Here is an 18,214-nt window from a genome sequence, read left to right on the forward strand (position 1 = left end):
GACCCATACAATGCTATTGCTACAAATATACCTGTGCTGCTTATGACTGTTTTTGTGCTGCAGGGTCACAGATGTTAAAGTTACCATTTGTTGCAGTTCATAGTGTTTTAACAGACAAGGCATAAGTTTAGTCCCCAACTAAAATAATTCAACTGAAAGAAACTTGCTCTGACTGATCTTAAAATATATCAGTGCCTTTGTTTTGTCTCAAGATGCACACCAGTAATGATTTTTTTTCTAAGGCATGTTAATAAAAATGACTTAAATGTCCTAATTGAACTATGGCCTAATCCTGGCTTAGTCTAAGCCCTGTCTGTGAAACCAGGCCATACTGTTTTAAAATACATTTTTAATTTTAAGTTGACCAACCTGACCAACTAATACTAACACTTACCTATTATGTCTATCTATTATATAAAAAAAAATAAATTAAAAAAACTAGCTATGTCTACTGTGCTGGACTAACTGAGACTTGTCATGGCACTTGTATACTGCTGCACTCTCGATGGTCTGACTGCTTCTATTGTTCTCATTTGTACGTCGCTTTGGATAAAAGCGTCTGCTAAATGATTAAATGTAAATGTAAGTTTAAAACAAAATAAAATGAATAAATAAATATACAAACGTATATAAGAATTCTTGTTTTCTGTTAATGTGTTGTACATGAATAAAGCTTCCTGTACTCGTGAAGATATTTCTCAGTTTATTGGGCTTCTGACAGAGACCACGACACTCTGAGTTACTGTAAATACTGTACGCAGATCAGTGATATGGAGTTTGTACAGAAACATAATTCAGCAGTTCAGCATGAAGCACGTCATATGACTTTGACAGAAAGAGACAGTGTGTATTTGTGTTTGAGGGGTGTGTGTGTGTGTGTGTGTGTGTGTGTGTGTGTGTGTGTGCGTGCGCTTAGGGGCATTTTCTCTCCACGCTCTGTTTTCCTCCCTCATCATACTCCTGCTTTGAGATCCACATCTGCTGGAAGGTTCCCTGAGGACGAACACATCAGGTCAGTTATATATTTACAATAATATATAATATAATAGTTTTGTGATGCAGTATGTGTTTAAACAGCTGCTGTATTTCTCACCAGTGACGCCAGGATTGATCCTCCGATCCAGGAGCTGAATCTCCTCTCGATGGAGCTGTTGCTGGCGATCAGCTTCAGTCTCATGCTCTGAAACACAGACAGCAGGAGACTGAGATCAGATGGAGTTTAGACAGAGATTAGAGAACAGACTGAAATCAGACTGAGATTAGACAGGGATCAGATTGAGATCAGACAGGGATCAGGCAGAGATCAGATGGAAATCAGACTGGGATCAGACAGAGATCAGATGGAGTTTAGACAGATTAGACTGATACCCCCTTTCCACCAGCATGAACCAGGTGCTAGTTCAGAGCAGTGCTATTGCCGGTTCTTAGTTGGTTCGACTGGCGAGCCCTTTAAGAACCGGTTGCTTTTCTACAGGCTAGTGAGCCAACTAACGAACCGCTTTTCTGGTTTGAAACTGGTGCTTTGGGTGTCGAAAGACAAAGAACCAGTTTGAAACTAGGCTCTGGCTCCAAACCAGCACTGAAACTGCCTTGGTGGAAAAGGGGTATGAGATCAAATAGAGAACAAACTGAAATCAAATTGAGATCAGACAGAGAGACAAGACTAAAATTAGACGGTAATCAGATGGAGATCTGAGAGAGATCAGATGGAGATCAGACAGATTAGAAGGAGATCAGACTGAAATCAGATTGAGATCAGACAGAGAGACAAGACTAAAATTAGACGGTGATCAGATGGAGATCAGACAGGGATTAGATGGAGTTTAGACAGATTAGACTGAGATCAGAAAGAGAACAGACTGAAATCAGACTGAGATAAGACAGGGATCAGATAGAGAGACAAGACTAAAATTAGACGGTAATCAGATGGAGATCTGAGAGAGATCAGACAGAGATTGGAAAGAGATCAGACAGATCAGATGAAGTTTAGACAGAGATGAGACTGAGATCAGACAGAGATCAGATGAAGTTTAGACAGAGATGAGACTGAGATCAGACAGGGATCAGATGGAAATCAAACAGATTTGAAGGAGATGAGACTGAAATCAGATTGAGATCAGACAGAGATCAAGACTCACCGGCGGTGCTTTCTGAGACAGTTCTCTGTTGAGTCTCTCCGTGAAGCCCTGCAGGAGCGTGTTTCCTCCCGTCACGATCACGCTGCCATACAGACCCTCAACACACACACACATACAGTATGACACACTCGTAGAGAGAGCAGAACATCAGTGGTCCTGATGCTTCAGTGCTCTGCATGTTGACATTCTGTACACACTGTAGGCTAACAGAAGCGTTTTCTCTCTTACCGGCCGGATGTCGATGTCACACATACCGATGCTGGTAGTGACCACGTGTCCAACGCCCAGCATGGTGTTACCGGACAGACCCTGAGAAGATGAGATCATTAAAATTATATGGCAGTATATTCAAATAATTAACATAATTAAATTCCATAATTCCAGAAATGTTTTTACACTATTATTACCAATGAATTTCCATGACTTATCTAGTTGTTTGTGATTACAGGGCTATTTTTATTTTATTTTTTACCCACAAACAGCACTTTGTACTCTATAAATAGTGTTTTGTAGCTTCATATAAGTTAAAATCATTTCTATTACTTGTTCAAAAGATTTGTATTGATTTCCAAGAATTTTTAGGAATTTATTCATTTACATGACTTTTAACTGTTATTATGTTATTCATTTTCATGACTTTTCATTATTTTATTAGTTTCCATAACTTTACAACTTAAATTTGATCAATTTCCATAACTTTTCAAGATTTTATTAATTTACATAACGTTTCAAGAATTTAGGTATTTCCATAACTTCTTCATATTTTATTAATTTCCATAACTTTTCCAGATTTTATTCATTTCTATACCGTTTCAAGAATTTAGGTATTTCCATAACTTTTCCAGACTATATTCAACTTCTGTAGGTTTGATTAATTTCCATGATTGTGGGAATACTAATTAAATGAAATGACATTTGTTCAGAGAATTAACTCAAATAAGGTATGCCTTGATTTTCAGCTTGTTTTAATGCTTGCTTTTTCTCATTTGAGCTCATCTCCTGGCCCCGGGGTCCTGATTGAGAAGCACTGATCTGGATGGACTGAAGCAGATCTGATCTAGACTTCACCTTCACATTGGACGGATCGAATAGGCCCTCGGGGATCCGTAACCTCTCGGCTCCGTAATCTGTGCTGTAACCGCTCGGCATCTCATAGTGCACCGTCGGCATCTGAGCAGCAACCCTGAACCCACACAAACACTAGATCAGACACGTGAGTGTGTGTGTGTGTGTGTGTGTGTATGTGTTATTAAGCCTCTCATAAAAAAAAGACACAATTTGACCCCAACAAATTAATTAATTACAGACCTCAGATCTCGAATCTCCCTTTTCTGTCAAAGATACTAGAAAAGGTAGTATCCTCACAATTATATTCCTTCTTAGAGAAAAATGATATCTGTGAGGAATTCCAGTCAGGATTTAGATCGTATCATAGTACTGAGACTGCTCTCATTAGAGTTACAAATGACCTGCTTCTATCATCTGATCGTGGTTGTATCTCTTTATTAGTTCTACTGGATCTCAGCGCTGCGTTCGACACTATCGACCACAACATTCTTTTGAATAGACTAGAAAACTATGTTGGCATTAGTGGAAGCGCCTTAGCATGGTTCAAATCGTACTTATCTGACCGCCATCAGTTCGTAGCAGTGAATGAAGAGGTATCATATCGATCACAAGTGCAGTATGGAGTACCTCAAGGCTCAGTACTAGGGCCGTTACTTTTCACGCTTTATATGTTACCCTTGGGAGATATTATCAGGAGACATGGTGTTAGCTTTCACTGTTATGCTGATGATACTCAGCTCTATATTTCTTCGCAGCCTGGCAAAACATACCAATTTACAAAACTCACGGAATGCATAACTGATATAAAAAACTGGATGTCTAGTAATTTCTTTCTGCTAAATTCTGAAAAAACAGAGGTGTTAATTATCGGACCTAAAAACCCCACATGTAATAACCTAGAACATTATCTAACACTTGACGGCTGCTCTGTCAATTCTTCTTCATCAGTCAGGAACCTAGGTGTGCTGTTTGATAGCAATCTTTCATTTGAAAGCCATGTTTCTAGCATTTGTAAAACTGCATTTTTTCATCTCAAAAGCATACCTAAATTGAGACCTGTGCTCTCAATGTGAAATGCAGAAACGTTTATGACCTCAAGGTTAGATTATTGTAATGCTTTATTGGGTGGTTGTTCTGCACGCTTAATAAACAAACTCCAGATGGTCCAAAATGCAGCAGCTAGAGTTCTTACTAGAACCAGGAAGTATGGTTTAAACCTATGGTTCCCTATTAAACATCGTATAGATTTTAAAATCTTGTTAATTACTTATAAAGCCCTGAATGGTTTAGCTCCTCAGTACTTGAGCGAGCTCTTATCGCATTATAGTCCTCCACGTCCGCTGCGTTCTCAAAACTCCGGCCGTTTGATAATACCTAGAATATCAAAATCAACTGCGGGCGGCAGATCCTTTTCCTATTTAGCTCCTAAACTCTGGAACAATCTACCTAACACTGTTCGGGAGGCAGACACACTCTGTCAGTTTAAATCTAGATTAAAGACCCATCTCTTTAACCTGACGTACACACATAACACACTAATACGCTTCTGTTATTCAAATCCGTTAAAAGATCCATTTGGCTGCATTAAAGGGGTGGTTTACTGTTTTTTTTCTAGGCTTGATTGTGTTTATGGGGTGCAGTCTAACATGTGTTCATGCTTCGTTTTTTTAAAAACGCATTATTTTTCATATAATTTACCTTTATTCCACACCGCTCTGTCCCTTCTCTGACAAACGCTTCGATTATTTCCTGTTTTTATGAAGCCCCTCCCTCAGAAATACGTGATGATCTCTGATTGGTTAGCTGGCTCAGTGTGTTGTGATTGGCTAAACCGCCGAGCGTGCATCTAAATGTCCCGCCCCTCAGCTCAGCGACATGTGCTCCGGTTGTATTGTAAACAATGGCGTTGTCTATATTGTAGGGGTGTGACGAGATCTCGTGTTACGAGATCTCGCGAGATTAAAACGCCACGAGATTTCTCGTCGAGGTGAAAAGTTGTCTCAGAATTGTGATGTCAGCATGATGGAGCTTGAGGGTGAAATTAGTATTGAAGATCCCCTGCCACTTTTAAATCATTTGTGTGGCAACATTTTGGTTTTCAGTGGAAATAAGAAACGGCGAAAGAGTGACAGATAAGACGAACACAATATGTAAACATTGTAAGAAAACAATGCCGCATAATCATGCTAACACAAGCACTATGCAAAGACACATACAGAACTACCACAGCTCTCTACTAAAACCAGCCGCACCTGTGACGAAAAAATTAAAAGGGCAAACAACTCTAAATGCCTTTGCATCTCTTCCACCGTCATGTGAAATCGTAAAGGGAGAAGCCAGTCGGTAGAGTTTATAGCAAAACATTTTGCAGTGTTTGCATGTTCTTTACTGCATAGAATTCATTAAAATACAAGTAAAATAACATTAATTACAAGTTGGTTTCAAAATGAACCTAAATTGTTTTGCATTTTGTGATTTTCATTTGAATAAAATACTATTTTCCATTCATATATTTCATCATTGAGGATTTCTTAAAAATAGTGTAAAAATCCTGCCTCGCCTCGCTCGTGAACCCAATCTCGTGTCTCGTCTCGCCTCGTGGAGTAAGCGTCTCGTCACACCCTACTATATTGCTTATCAATTTGAGCCCGATTGAGACGCAGAGGTTATTAGTGAAGAGGATCGTGCAGAACCTGTGCAAACACGGCTCTTAATGGTGTGTTTGTTTGTTTGTTGTCTCATACTTTTAGATACGCTGTTATTATGCTACTGCTTATGTTAGCTTTTAATATATGGTTTTATTCTGATTAAAGCTTTTAAAATGTATAATGCTTCTCATTGCTATGTGAAAATGTATAATTGGAACAGTTTGTTGGAGCTGATCTGACGATCTGAATGAGAGAGAGAGAGAGAGAGAGAGATGCAAAGCGGGGCGACGTGAGGAACAGTATTAAGAACGGCTTAAGAATCCATTAGAATCGTTAGAAGACAGAATCGCGATTCATATATGAATACATTTTTATGTGCACCCTAGTTTTCTTCCTCTTCTCTAAAGCAGCACAGCATGGCCCCGCCCCCTTCCTTACATGTTCCCGAGGGCGGGGTTTATCTTGGTCCGTGACGTATCAGACCCGGGAAGTAACTGGTTGTAGTCCCTTACCAGCCGTTTTTGTAGGCATTAAACTTCCAGAATTTTAAAAGACGATATCTCTGTTAGCATTGAACTTTCAGCGCTGCAACTTTGCAGATATTGTTTATGCTCAAACAGCAACATTACACACTAACTAACGTTAAAAAAGTGAAATTGCAATCAACCACCCCTTTAATTAGGCCAACCAGAACCGGGAACACTCCCCATAACACCCGATGTACTTGTTACATCGTAAGAAGAATGACATCTACGCTAATATTAGTCTGTTTCTTTCTTATTCCAAGATCACCGTAGCCACCCGAACCAGTCCGTATCCAGATCAGATGGTGACTCTGCACCTAGAGATGACCTCTACAGCCCTGAATCCCGTCTCCTAGATGGCCATCGGGACAAGACAACAGGAACCAGATGAGTCCTCTGCACAATCTGACTTTGTTGCAGCCTAGAATTAAGCTGCTGGTCTCGTCTGGCCAGAGGAGAACGGCACACTATTTCAACACACTATTTCCCTTCTTTAATTCTGTAAAGCTGCTTTGATTTAATCTGCATTGTAAAAAGCGCTTTATAAATAACGGTGACTTTACTTGACTTGTGTGTGTTCCACTCACTGTTCATCATACGGAGAGTCAGACACCTGCAGCACAGACGCCTGGAAATCCTGAATCACCTCCTGTAAGAGCGACAGTCAGCGATCACGTGACACTCGCGTCACACACACGTGTGTTTCACATGTTCTTCCAGACTCTTACGTTGCACATGTACGTGTGCCAGGACTTGGTGATGGGAGGGAGTTTGTCCTTCTTGGTCCAGAGCGGCGGAGCTCCTTCCCTCACGGGCTCCTGACGGACACACACACACACACACGCGCACACACACACACACACGCCACACACACACACAGAGAGACTGAGAGACTGAACACCACACACATGGAGGAGAATCGCAGGAGACACGCTACCTTAGACGCGATCATGTACGGAGGAACTGTGTCGATGTTCATCTCCTGAAACAGCTCTCGGCACTGCATGGTGATGAAATCACCGGCCAGAGGAGACTTGACGATCCCTGAACACAAGAACACACACATCTGCACTACTGCTGGTCTGAGTGCTAGAAACACACACTGATGATAAACCCATACTGTGATTGCTCTGTAAACTGCAATCAATAACCCTAATCAATCAGCTACTGGAAAGAGTCAGCAGCTGATTGATTAGTGTGTGTGTGTGTGTGTGTGTGTGTGTGTGTGTGTGTTTCTTCAGCAAAGTGAGCACTATATCAGTTATTGTTGAGGTTGTGATGTGGACTTTACTATACTCATAGAATTAGAATGATTGATAAAACTTTATAGTTTTAGTTATAGCTACCATTGTAGTAATTATTATAGTTATTATGGCTGTGGTGTGAACTTTGCTATTCTAGTAGAATCAGGATGATTATAATGTTATAGTTACAGTTATCATTATAGTTGTTCATCTAGTGTAACATCGTCCCTAAAAGCACTTCTAAGAACAAGAATGTTTTAAAGGGGTCCTATTATGCCCTTTTACAAAGTCTTGATTTTGTTTTGGGGGTGTACTAGAACATGCTCTCATGCTTGGTGGTTCGAAAATCGCATTATTTTTCACATAATTTACATTATTACAATACCTTTCTCCCCAGCCTGACACAAACTGCTTGATTAGTTCCGGGTTTGAGGAAGGCCCGCCTTCCGAAAAACGAAATGTGTTGTGATTGGTTAGCTGTCCCAGTGCGTTGTGATTGGCGAACAGCTTAGTGTTTCAGTATTGCCCCGCCCCTTGCCAAAGCAGCAAGTTCATCAATATTGCCATATCAATTCAGACCCCGAGAATATTGAACAAGAGGATCACGCAGAACCTTTGCACGCACGGATATTGCAAGACATATTAAAGTGGTAACATTATTGTTGTTGTTGTTGTTGTTTTTGTGGCTAAACATGTTTTAGTTAGGATGTCAACAACCGCTTAAAAATAACTGCATTTACTATGTACAGATACACTGTAAAATGTGATAAGTTGACTTAACTTAAAAAAATTGAGGAAACCTGTTGCCTTAAAAATTATTAAGTAAATAATAATAATAATAAAATTAAGTGAATTTGACAATTCACTTAACTTATTTTATTTTTTAAATTAAAATTACTTAATAATTTTAAGGCAACCGGTTTCCTTAATTTTTTAAAGTTAAATCAACTTATCACTTTTTACAGTGTAAGTGCAACGGTAATATGTATTATGTATATCGCTGCTTTATCAGACATTACATGCAAGATGAAATGAAAATGACATCCAAAATTTTCTGAAGACAGTCGGTTTCCTTCAGAAATACAGTGATATAAGAACACCCGCACCGGATTTCAGTTTTGAAGCGTGCAGTGCTCAACCAAGCGTTCTCCACCCGCCAACCGTTCAAATTTCTGTAGGCAGGATTTATTTTAATGATATTTTAATGGACCACTTTGTGATGTCACAAATACAGGAAAACAACTTTGTAGTCCAAAGCGAGCCGTTCGTTGTAGTTCTTGAAAAGGGATTTTTAAAACGAAATATCTCCCTTTGGAGTGGACTTTGAGATTTGTAACTTTGTAGATCGTTTTATGCCCAAACATACACACTACACACTGACTAACATTCAAAAAGTGAAAACGCATAATAGGACCCCTTTAAGAAAACGTTATTTCTGAAGGTTTAAACATCGGTTTAAGTGTGAACGTTAAAGAAACATTCCATTTTATCATTGCAAACATTGTGGGGTTACTTTTGAATGTTCTCTAAATGTTCTGAAACAGATAGTAACATTCAAAAAACATATGATAAACGAAAAACTAAACCATTTCAGAAATAAAACTCAATACTCTAATTGTAATGTATAATATATTTCATGTTTAATAACACAAAAATCATTGCTATGTGTTAAAAAATCGTAATCAAGATTATTTTGGTCAATATTGTAAACGCGATTATTTAAAGTGATTATGAGTGGGTCACATGACCAAAGCTTTATATGAGTGATTTATTTAAAGATAGCACTATATATCAAATATATATTTTCTGTAAAGAAGGTTGCTATGACATCTAAATTTTAAAGACCAGCGAAATCTCACAATTCTCACAGCAGAATATACTAGGGTAACTAATATTAGTAAAAATAAATTTAAAAAGTCCTCAAAAATGATTGAAAATAACTGCATTTACTATGTACAGATACACTGTAAAATGTGATAAGTTGACTTAACTTAAAAATTGAGGAAACCTGTTGCCTTAAAATTATTAAGTAAATAATAATAATAATAAAATTAAGTGAATTTGACAATTCACTTAACTTATTTTATTTTTAAATTAAAATTACTTAATAATTTTAAGGCAACCGGTTTCCTTAATTTTTAAAGTTAAATCAACATCACTTTTTACAATGTAAGTGCAACGGTAATATGTATTATGTATATCGCTGCTTTATCAGACATTACATGCAAGATGAAATGAAAATGACATCCAAAATTTTCTGAAGACAGTCGGTTTCCTTCAGAAATACAGTGATATAAGAACACCCGCACCGGATTTCAGTTTTGAAGCGTGCAGTGCTCAACCAAGCGTTCTCCACCCGCCAACCGTTCAAATTTCTGTAGGCAGGATTTATTTTAATGATATTTTAATGGACCACTTTGTGATGTCACAAATACAGGAAAACAGCTTTGTAGTCCAAACGAGCCGTTCGTTGTAGTTCTTGAAAAGGGATTTTTTAAAAACGAAATATCTCCCTTTGGAGTGGACTTTGAGATTTGTAACTTTGTAGATCGTTTTATGCCCAAACATACACACTACACACTGACTAACATTCAAAAAGTGAAAACGCATAATAGGACCCCTTTAAGAAAACGTTATTTCTGAAGGTTTAAACATCGGTTTAAGTGTGAACGTTAAAGAAACATTCCATTTTATCATTGCAAACATTATGGGGTTACTTTTGAATGTTCTCTAAATGTTCTGAAACAGAGAGTAACATTCAAAAAACATATGATAAACGAAAAACTAAACCATTTCAGAAATAAAACTCAATACTCTAATTGTAATGTATAATATATTTCATGTTTAATAACACAAAAATCATTGCTATGTGTTAAAAAATCGTAATCAAGATTATTTTGGTCAATATTGTAAACGCGATTATTTAAAGTGATTATGAGTGGGTCACATGACCAAAGCTTTATATGAGTGATTTATTTAAAGATAGCACTATATATCAAATATATATTTTCTGTAAAGAAGGTTGCTATGACATCTAAATTTTAAAGACCAGCGAAATCTCACAATTCTCACAGCAGAATATACTAGGGTAACTAATATTAGTAAAAAATAAATTTAAAAAAGTCCTCAAAAATGATTGAAAATAATTAAACTGTCAGTAATAAAAAAATTAATAAAATAAAATAAAAAAGGCAAAAAACAAATACAAGTAAAAAATAGAATAAAAGTCTTTATGCAAATATAAAGTATTCAGCTAAGAGCATACACATATTGAATAATAAAATGTAAAATTAAACAGCATAGTCTTCCCCATAAGAATTGAACTTCTTTGTTTCTTATTAAAGCACAAAAGTCCTTCAGTCAAGAGCAGTGAGTGATTTTCTCTTTGTATTTTGTTGTTTGATTAATATTAAGCACGCAGTCGCAGCAGGAATAAAGCTGCTGTCACTTTAAGAGCCGTGCAGATCCAATCTTAACTGTTTACGTTCACTTATTACAGAACCGAAGAGCGTTTACGTGAATAATCACCAAGCTCAGCATTTTGACACATTTTTGTGTGTATTTGAGAGTTTAGGCTCGCCGTTTAAGCTGAACGTTCACTTTACATGTCTGTGTTGTGTTCCGTCTCTGAGCGCATGCAGAAATCCTGAGGAACAGCACAAGCTCACTTTTGCACTTTTATAAACATGAATAAATCTAATCAACATTAATGAATCAAGCGCATCCCATTTTTCAAAAGTCACGTTACATGATTTTACTGATTTGCTCATGAAATTTGTCTTTTATGGAGGAGCGAAAACGCAAACGAAAACGTTTTATGTCGATTATTGCATTTTCATAATCGTTGGAGGCTGAAATCGAAATCGAAACTGTATTTTCGATTAATTGCACAGCTCTTCATAAGAACACGCAAAGCATGCTACAAATGAACAAAATTCATGCATTTCGTATTTAATGGTGTTTGGTGATTTGTTACAAGCATTTTTGGTTTGTACAAGATGACATTGTGCATGTTTGATCTTAGTTTTCTTTGCATTTACACAGTTTTGAGCTGCATGTGGCATTCCGAGCGCTTCGAAACACTGAAGCACTTTGAGATGCAACTGGTTCAGCTGATTCGGAGATTCGAACAGCTCTGTTTCTCCCATCTCGTTTAAAATCATAACAAGTGATGTCCAGCCTTGGAAACTATAGTTCTCTCCCTAAATATGAAGAGGTCAAACAACAAGAGTTAATCCAAATTCAACAACAACAACAAAAAGCTTATGAACGTAATTCTAATACAAGTCAGACATTAAAGTGAGTTGCTGTTTTTGTCTCTTCTGAGGAAGATTCATTCACTTGTACCCACATAGAGACATTTTGCTGAGATTTATTTAATGTTCATCCAATCTTATTTTGTAAGTGACCTTACTTTCTGTTTTAAAGATGTTTTCTTTGGATTTTTTGACTACTCAAAATATAGAAATATAATATAAATATAAAATATAACTTAATTAATTTGTGTGTCCTGCTAGCTAAATTTCAGCAAAGTTTTGATCATGTCGATCATTTATAGTCCTTAGATGATGACCATGTCACTAACTAATGCATGGTCTCCTATTTACCTTGCTGCAGGACGTACCCATCATGCACTGGGATGGCAGTGGTGTGCGTGGCTCCGCTGTCCAGCACGAGGCCCGTGGCTCGACCGTTAGCAAAGCTGCAGTCGATCAGGTTAAGGTGACGTACAAACATCATGACATCATCAGCCTGTCTTTAACACATGAGGGAACTCAGCCTCTCTGGATTCTGATTGGCTGATGTTCCCGAGTGGCGCTTTCTAATTGGATACGCTGTGAGCACTGCGGTCTTGCACAGGAAGAAGGCGGGGATGTTGTAATGCTCGAATATGAGTTCTGTTAGCTTTTCTCTCTTCGGCCGTGAGTTCCACTGTCAGGAGAGAAACATTGTAACATCACTTCACCCCCATGACATCCAAGATCAGGATGAGTGCTTCTTCATCAGGTTTGGAGAAATGTGTCTCTGCATCAGTGTCTCAGCAATGGATGCTCTGCAGTGAATGGGTGCCGTCAGAATGAGAGTCCAAACAGCTGATAAAAACATCACAATAATCCACAGCACTCCAGTCCATCAGTTAACATCTGGAGAAGACAAAAGCTGAAACTAATCCAGCATTAAGACGTTTTTAACTCAAATAACGCTTCCTCCAGTGGAAAAGTGTTCTGGTGTGAATCAGGAGAGAAATCTGCAGATCAAGCAGCGTTTACAAGACAAAACAGCTCTAAACAAACATGTGGCTGGATTTTGATGCAAGAGACAACAGGAGATGCACTTTTTCACTGGAGGAAGTGTTATTATGGATTACGGACTCATATTTTAGTTAAAAACATCTAGTTTCAGCTTTTGTCTTCTCCAGATGTTAACTGATGGACTGGAGTGCTGTGGATTATTGTGATGTTTTTATCAGACTCTCGTTCTGACGGCACCCATTCACTGCAGAGCATCCATTGCTGAGACACTGATGCAGAGACACATTTCTACAAACCTGATGAAGAAACACACTCATCCTGATCTTGGATTCCTCTAAGACTGTAGATGTACTCACAGGAGCTTCAGACATCAGAACAGGGTGTAAACTGGGCTCAGATTTGATGTGTTTGCTGTAGATGTGGTCGATTATGGCTTGAAATGCGTTCCAGTCCTCAACTAAAAGATATCAATTGAGAACACAATAGAAACAGAGACATTCTGCGGAATACACTCTTGCATTTGATATTAAATCCCGTGTGTGTGTCGTACTCATGCCATTCTTCAGTGGAGAGATGAGTTCTACACCCGCCCGCGGCACATGCAGGGCTGTGGTGTCTATGTAATAACTCCGCCCAGTGTTGCTCTCTTGCTCCGCCCCCACGTCAGCTGGCCCCTCCTCCTCAGCGTTCACTCCTATAGTGGTGGGGAAATCTGCCTACACCGCAAACAGGAACGTAACCAATGATAATCATGTGACGTTCATTACAGTCAGACTCTAGGAACTTCAGGACGATTCTCAAAGCTTTGGGTTTATGGGTTGATCGTGTTTATTTATACAATACAGATTGTTTCAAAACTACCTTACAGTAACAAGTCCTCTGCACAATCTGACTTTGTTGCAACCTTGAATTAAACTGCTGGTTTCGTCTGGCCAGAGGAGAACAGCACACTATTTCCCTTTTTAATACTGTAAAGCTGATTTGACACAATCTGCATTGTAAAAAGCACTATATACATAATGGTGACTTGACTTAATTAACAGGAAAAGAACAGTGTGCATGTTGCAAAATTGATCAGTTACGAAACTAATTCAATTTCAGCTGTAAAGCAGCTCTACAGAAGATAGCAGAGTCATTATTCAGATCAAGTTTTGTTCTCATCTGATTTAAATTTATAGTTAAATTGATAATATTACTGAATATTAGTTTTATGGAAATAGAAATATGGATAAAAGGAGGATGGATGGATGGATAGATAGATGGATAAATGGGTGGATGGATGGATGGGTGGGTGGATGGATGATGGATGGGTGGAGGATGGGTGGATGATGGATAAATGGGTGGATGGATGGATGGATGGATGGATGGATGATGTATAGGTGGATGATGGATGGATGGATGGATGGATGGGTGGATGTATGGGTGGATGGTGGATGGATGATGGGTGATGGATGGGTGGATGTATGGGTGGATGATTGATGGTTGGATGATGGATGGATGGATGGGTGGATGGTGGATGTGTGGATGATGGGTGGTTGATGGATGGGTGGTTGATGGATGGATGGATGGGTGGATGATGGGTGGTTGATGGATGGGTGGTTGATGGATGGATGGATGGGTGGATGGGTGGATGATGGATGGCTGTATGTGTGGATGATGGGTGGTTGATGGATGGGTGGATGATGGATGGGTGGATGATGGGTGGGTGGTTGATGGATGGATGGATGGGTGGATGGGTGGATGATGGATGGCTGTATGTGTGGATGATGGGTGGTTGATGGATGGGTGGATGATGGATGGGTGGATGATGGATGGGTGGATGATGGGTGGGTGGTTACCTTCGGACAGTCCTCTCCTGCATATCCTGCTCTGGTGGAGAAGGAGCCGATGTCAAACACCAAAGCACCCACTTCATCTGAGACACAGAGAGATTATGATTATTATGCTAGTCTGATCAATATTAATGTACACTCAGTTTATTAGTAAATCTCTGTTCACACACACATTGTGAATAAAGTGAACATAAAGTGAATGTCTGTGAATTCTGAATGCCTTAGTCACATGATGAATTCAGAGCTGCTGATTGGATCGTTTACATGTGCAGATGAGAAAGATTTGCTGTTAGTGTCTGTGGCTTTCTGTGAGTTTATGAATGTGAGGAATGTTGATATACGACAGATGAAGTATGTGCTCATATTAATCAAGATAAATCTAATTATTGTCAGCTGATGTGTGTCAAATGAATAAATGACAGATTTTGGTCATATCGCCCTCATGTAGACTAGAGAGGAAACTGATACAGTGCCCTCCACTAATATTGGCACCCTTGATAAATATGAGCAAAGGCGGCTGTGAAAATAAATCTGCATTGTTTATCCTTTTGATCTTTCATTCAAAACATTTCTAACCTTTCACTGAAGTAAAACAATTGAAAGTGGGGAAATCTCATTGTGAAATAAATGCTTAAGAGAATTTGGCCTTTGTGTTCCTCATATTTATATTCCTGTGGAACAGGAAGTCATGGCTGGACAATTTCATGCTCCTAGTCACCCTGGAGTGCTAAAAATGTAAATATGAATGGGAATATACTTCAGAGATATTGTACTCGTAAGAATTTCTAGGGCTGCCAGTAATTGTGGCCAACATGCATTGAAGAAAAACATTTATTTCACAATGAGATTTTCTCCCCATTTTCAACTGTTTTACTTCCATGAAAGGTTAGAATTTTTGTGAATTTTTTTAATGAAAGATGCAGATTTATTTTCACAGCCACCTTTGCTCATATTTACCAAGGTCAAGGTCAAGGTCATTTTATTTATATAGCACATTTAAACAACATTAATGCTGAGCAAGGTGCTTCACAGTAGCACAATGCAATGATAAAAAATACAAAGTTTAAAAATTAAATCAACAACTTAACCCATAAAGCCGAATAAAAATCAGGAATAAGAATTTAACTCACTAAGACCAACATATCCAACAATTATAAATAGGCCTGAGAAAAGAGATACGTTTTCAATGATGATTTAAATGCAGATAAAGAAGATGATGACCTAACAGATTGAGGTAACGAATTCCACAGCTTAGGGGCTAAAACAGAAAAGGCTCTATCACCTTTAGATTTCAAACGAGACAATGGCACGATTAATAGATTATCAGAGGATGATCTAAGAGATCTTCGGGGAGTATGGAGAAAAAAAGGTCTGAGGTGTAGACTGGAGCCAGACCATGCAAGGCTTTAAATACGAAAGTTAAAACCTTGTAATCAATTCTAAATTTAACTGGTAGCCAATGTAAATGTGCTAAAATAGGAGTGATATGCTCCCTCTTTTTCTTCCCCATTAAGAAGTGGGCTGCAGCGTTTTGAACCAGTTGCAAGCGTGAAAGGGAAAACTAGTTGACACCAGCATATAAAGCATTACAATAATCAAGCCTTGTTGAAATGAAGGCATGGATAACTGTCTCTCGATCACTAAAAGATAGAAGAGATTTCAGTTGATGTAAACCCTCTCATTTCTCATTTAACTGAAGAAAATTATCACCCATCCAGCTTTTGATGTCGTTTACACAGGCAAGCAAATCGGATAAGGACTTTGACCCAGGTTTGATTGACATGTACAACTGGGTATCTTCCGCATAAATGTGATATGGGACCTTGTGAACTCAAAAATGTAACCAAGAGGGAGCATATATAAAGCAAACAAAATCGGGCCCAAGATGGAGCCCTGCGGCACCCCACCAGTAACAGAGGCAGGTGATGAAAGAGACTGACCTAACTCCACAGAGAAACTCCTCGCAGTAAAATAGGATTCAAACCAATCTAAGGCTGAATCACAGATACCAACCTCAGTTTTTAACCTGTTTAAAAGAATACAGTGATCTACTGTATCGAACGCCGCACTTAAATCCAACAGTACCAAAACTGCACAATTTCCAGAATACACAAATAATAAGAAGTCGTTCACCGCTCTTAACAAGGCCGATTCAGTGCTATGCTTAGATCTAAAACCAGACTCAAAAAGATCCAGTATATTATTCTCAACTAAGTAAGGTGATAACTGATTTAAAACAGCTTTCTCCAGTAATTTTGATAAGAATGGTAATTTTGAAATAGGTCTATACAGTGAGGAAAATAAGTATTTGAACACCCTGCTATTTTGCAAGTTCTCCCACTTAGAAATCATGGAGGGGTCTGAAATTGTCATCGTAGGTGCATGTCCACTGTGAGAGACATAATCTAAAAAAAAATCCAGAAATCACAATGTATGATTTTTAACTATTTATTTGTATGATACAGCTGCAAATAAGTATTTGAACACCTGAGAAAATCAATGTTAATATTTGGTACAGTAGCCTTTGTTTGCAATTACAGAGGTCAAACGTTTCCTGTAGTTTTCACCAGGTTTGCACACACTGCAGGAGGGATTTTGGCCCACCTCCACACAGATCTTCTCTAGATCAGTCAGGTTTCTGGCCTGTCGCTGAGAAACACGGAGTTTGAGCTCCTCCAAAGATTCTCTATTGGGTTTAGGTCTGAGACTGGCTAGGCCACGCCAGAACCTTGATATGCTTCTTACAGAGCCACTCCTTGGTTATCCTGGCTGTGTGCTTCGGGTCATTGTCATGTTGGAAGACCCAGCCTCGACCCATCTTCAATGCTCTAACTGAGGGAAGGAGGTTGTTCCCCAAAATCTCGCAATACATGGCCCCGGTCATCCTCTCCTTAATACAGTGCAGTCGCCCTGTCCCATGTGCAGAAAAACACCCCAAAGCATGATGCTACCACCCCATGCTTCACAGTAGGGATGGTGTTCTTGGGATGGTACTCATCATTCTTCTTCCTCCAAACACGTTTAGTGGAATTATGACCAAAAGTTCTATTTTGGTCTCATCTGACCACATGACTTTCTCCCATGACTCCTCTGGATCATCCAAATGGTCATTGGCAAACTTAAGTCGGGCCTGGACATGTGCTGGTTTAAGCAGGGGAACCTTCCGTGCCATGCATGATTTCAAACCATGGCGTCTTAGTGTATTACCAACAGTAACCTTGGAAGCGGTGGTCCCAGCTCTTTTCAGGTCATTGACCAGCTCCTCCCGTGTAGTTCTGGGCTGATTTCTCACCTTTCTTAGGATCATTGAGACCCCACGGTGAGATCTTGCATGGAGCCCCAGTCCGAGGAGATTGACAGTCATGTTTAGCTTCTTCCATTTTCTAATGATTGCTCCAACAGTGGACCTTTTTCACCAAGCTGCTTGGCAATTTCCCGTAGCCCTTTCCAGCCTTGTGGAGGTGTACAATTTTGTCTCTAGTGTCTTTGGACAGCTCTTTGGTCTTAG

At 38.9% G+C, this 18,214-nt stretch overlaps 1 protein-coding gene across 2 annotated transcripts in view; it reads right to left on the reverse strand.

Moving 5' to 3' along the window:
• Window positions 1-714: 714 nt before the first annotated feature.
• The window catches only part of actl6b (actin-like 6B), a 19,603-nt gene continuing 2,103 nt past the window's right edge, over window positions 715-18,214 (reverse strand). For both annotated transcript variants that reach the window (XM_058763762.1, XM_058763760.1), the window contains 13 exons: window positions 14,713-14,789; window positions 13,425-13,590; window positions 13,231-13,331; window positions 12,457-12,554; window positions 12,230-12,324; window positions 7,316-7,422; window positions 7,107-7,196; window positions 6,966-7,027; window positions 3,207-3,321; window positions 2,367-2,447; window positions 2,139-2,234; window positions 1,094-1,180; window positions 715-993 (listed from right to left, as the gene is read on the reverse strand). In XM_058763762.1, the coding sequence (XP_058619745.1) occupies window positions 913-993; window positions 1,094-1,180; window positions 2,139-2,234; window positions 2,367-2,447; window positions 3,207-3,321; window positions 6,966-7,027; window positions 7,107-7,196; window positions 7,316-7,422; window positions 12,230-12,324; window positions 12,457-12,554; window positions 13,231-13,331; window positions 13,425-13,590; window positions 14,713-14,789 (1,256 nt within the window). In that variant the 3' untranslated portion in view covers window positions 715-912. The remainder of the gene's footprint in view (window positions 994-1,093; window positions 1,181-2,138; window positions 2,235-2,366; window positions 2,448-3,206; window positions 3,322-6,965; window positions 7,028-7,106; window positions 7,197-7,315; window positions 7,423-12,229; window positions 12,325-12,456; window positions 12,555-13,230; window positions 13,332-13,424; window positions 13,591-14,712; window positions 14,790-18,214) is intronic.

Source organism: Onychostoma macrolepis, chromosome 23, assembly GCF_012432095.1.
Source record: "Onychostoma macrolepis isolate SWU-2019 chromosome 23, ASM1243209v1, whole genome shotgun sequence".
NCBI lineage: Eukaryota > Metazoa > Chordata > Actinopteri > Cypriniformes > Cyprinidae > Onychostoma > Onychostoma macrolepis.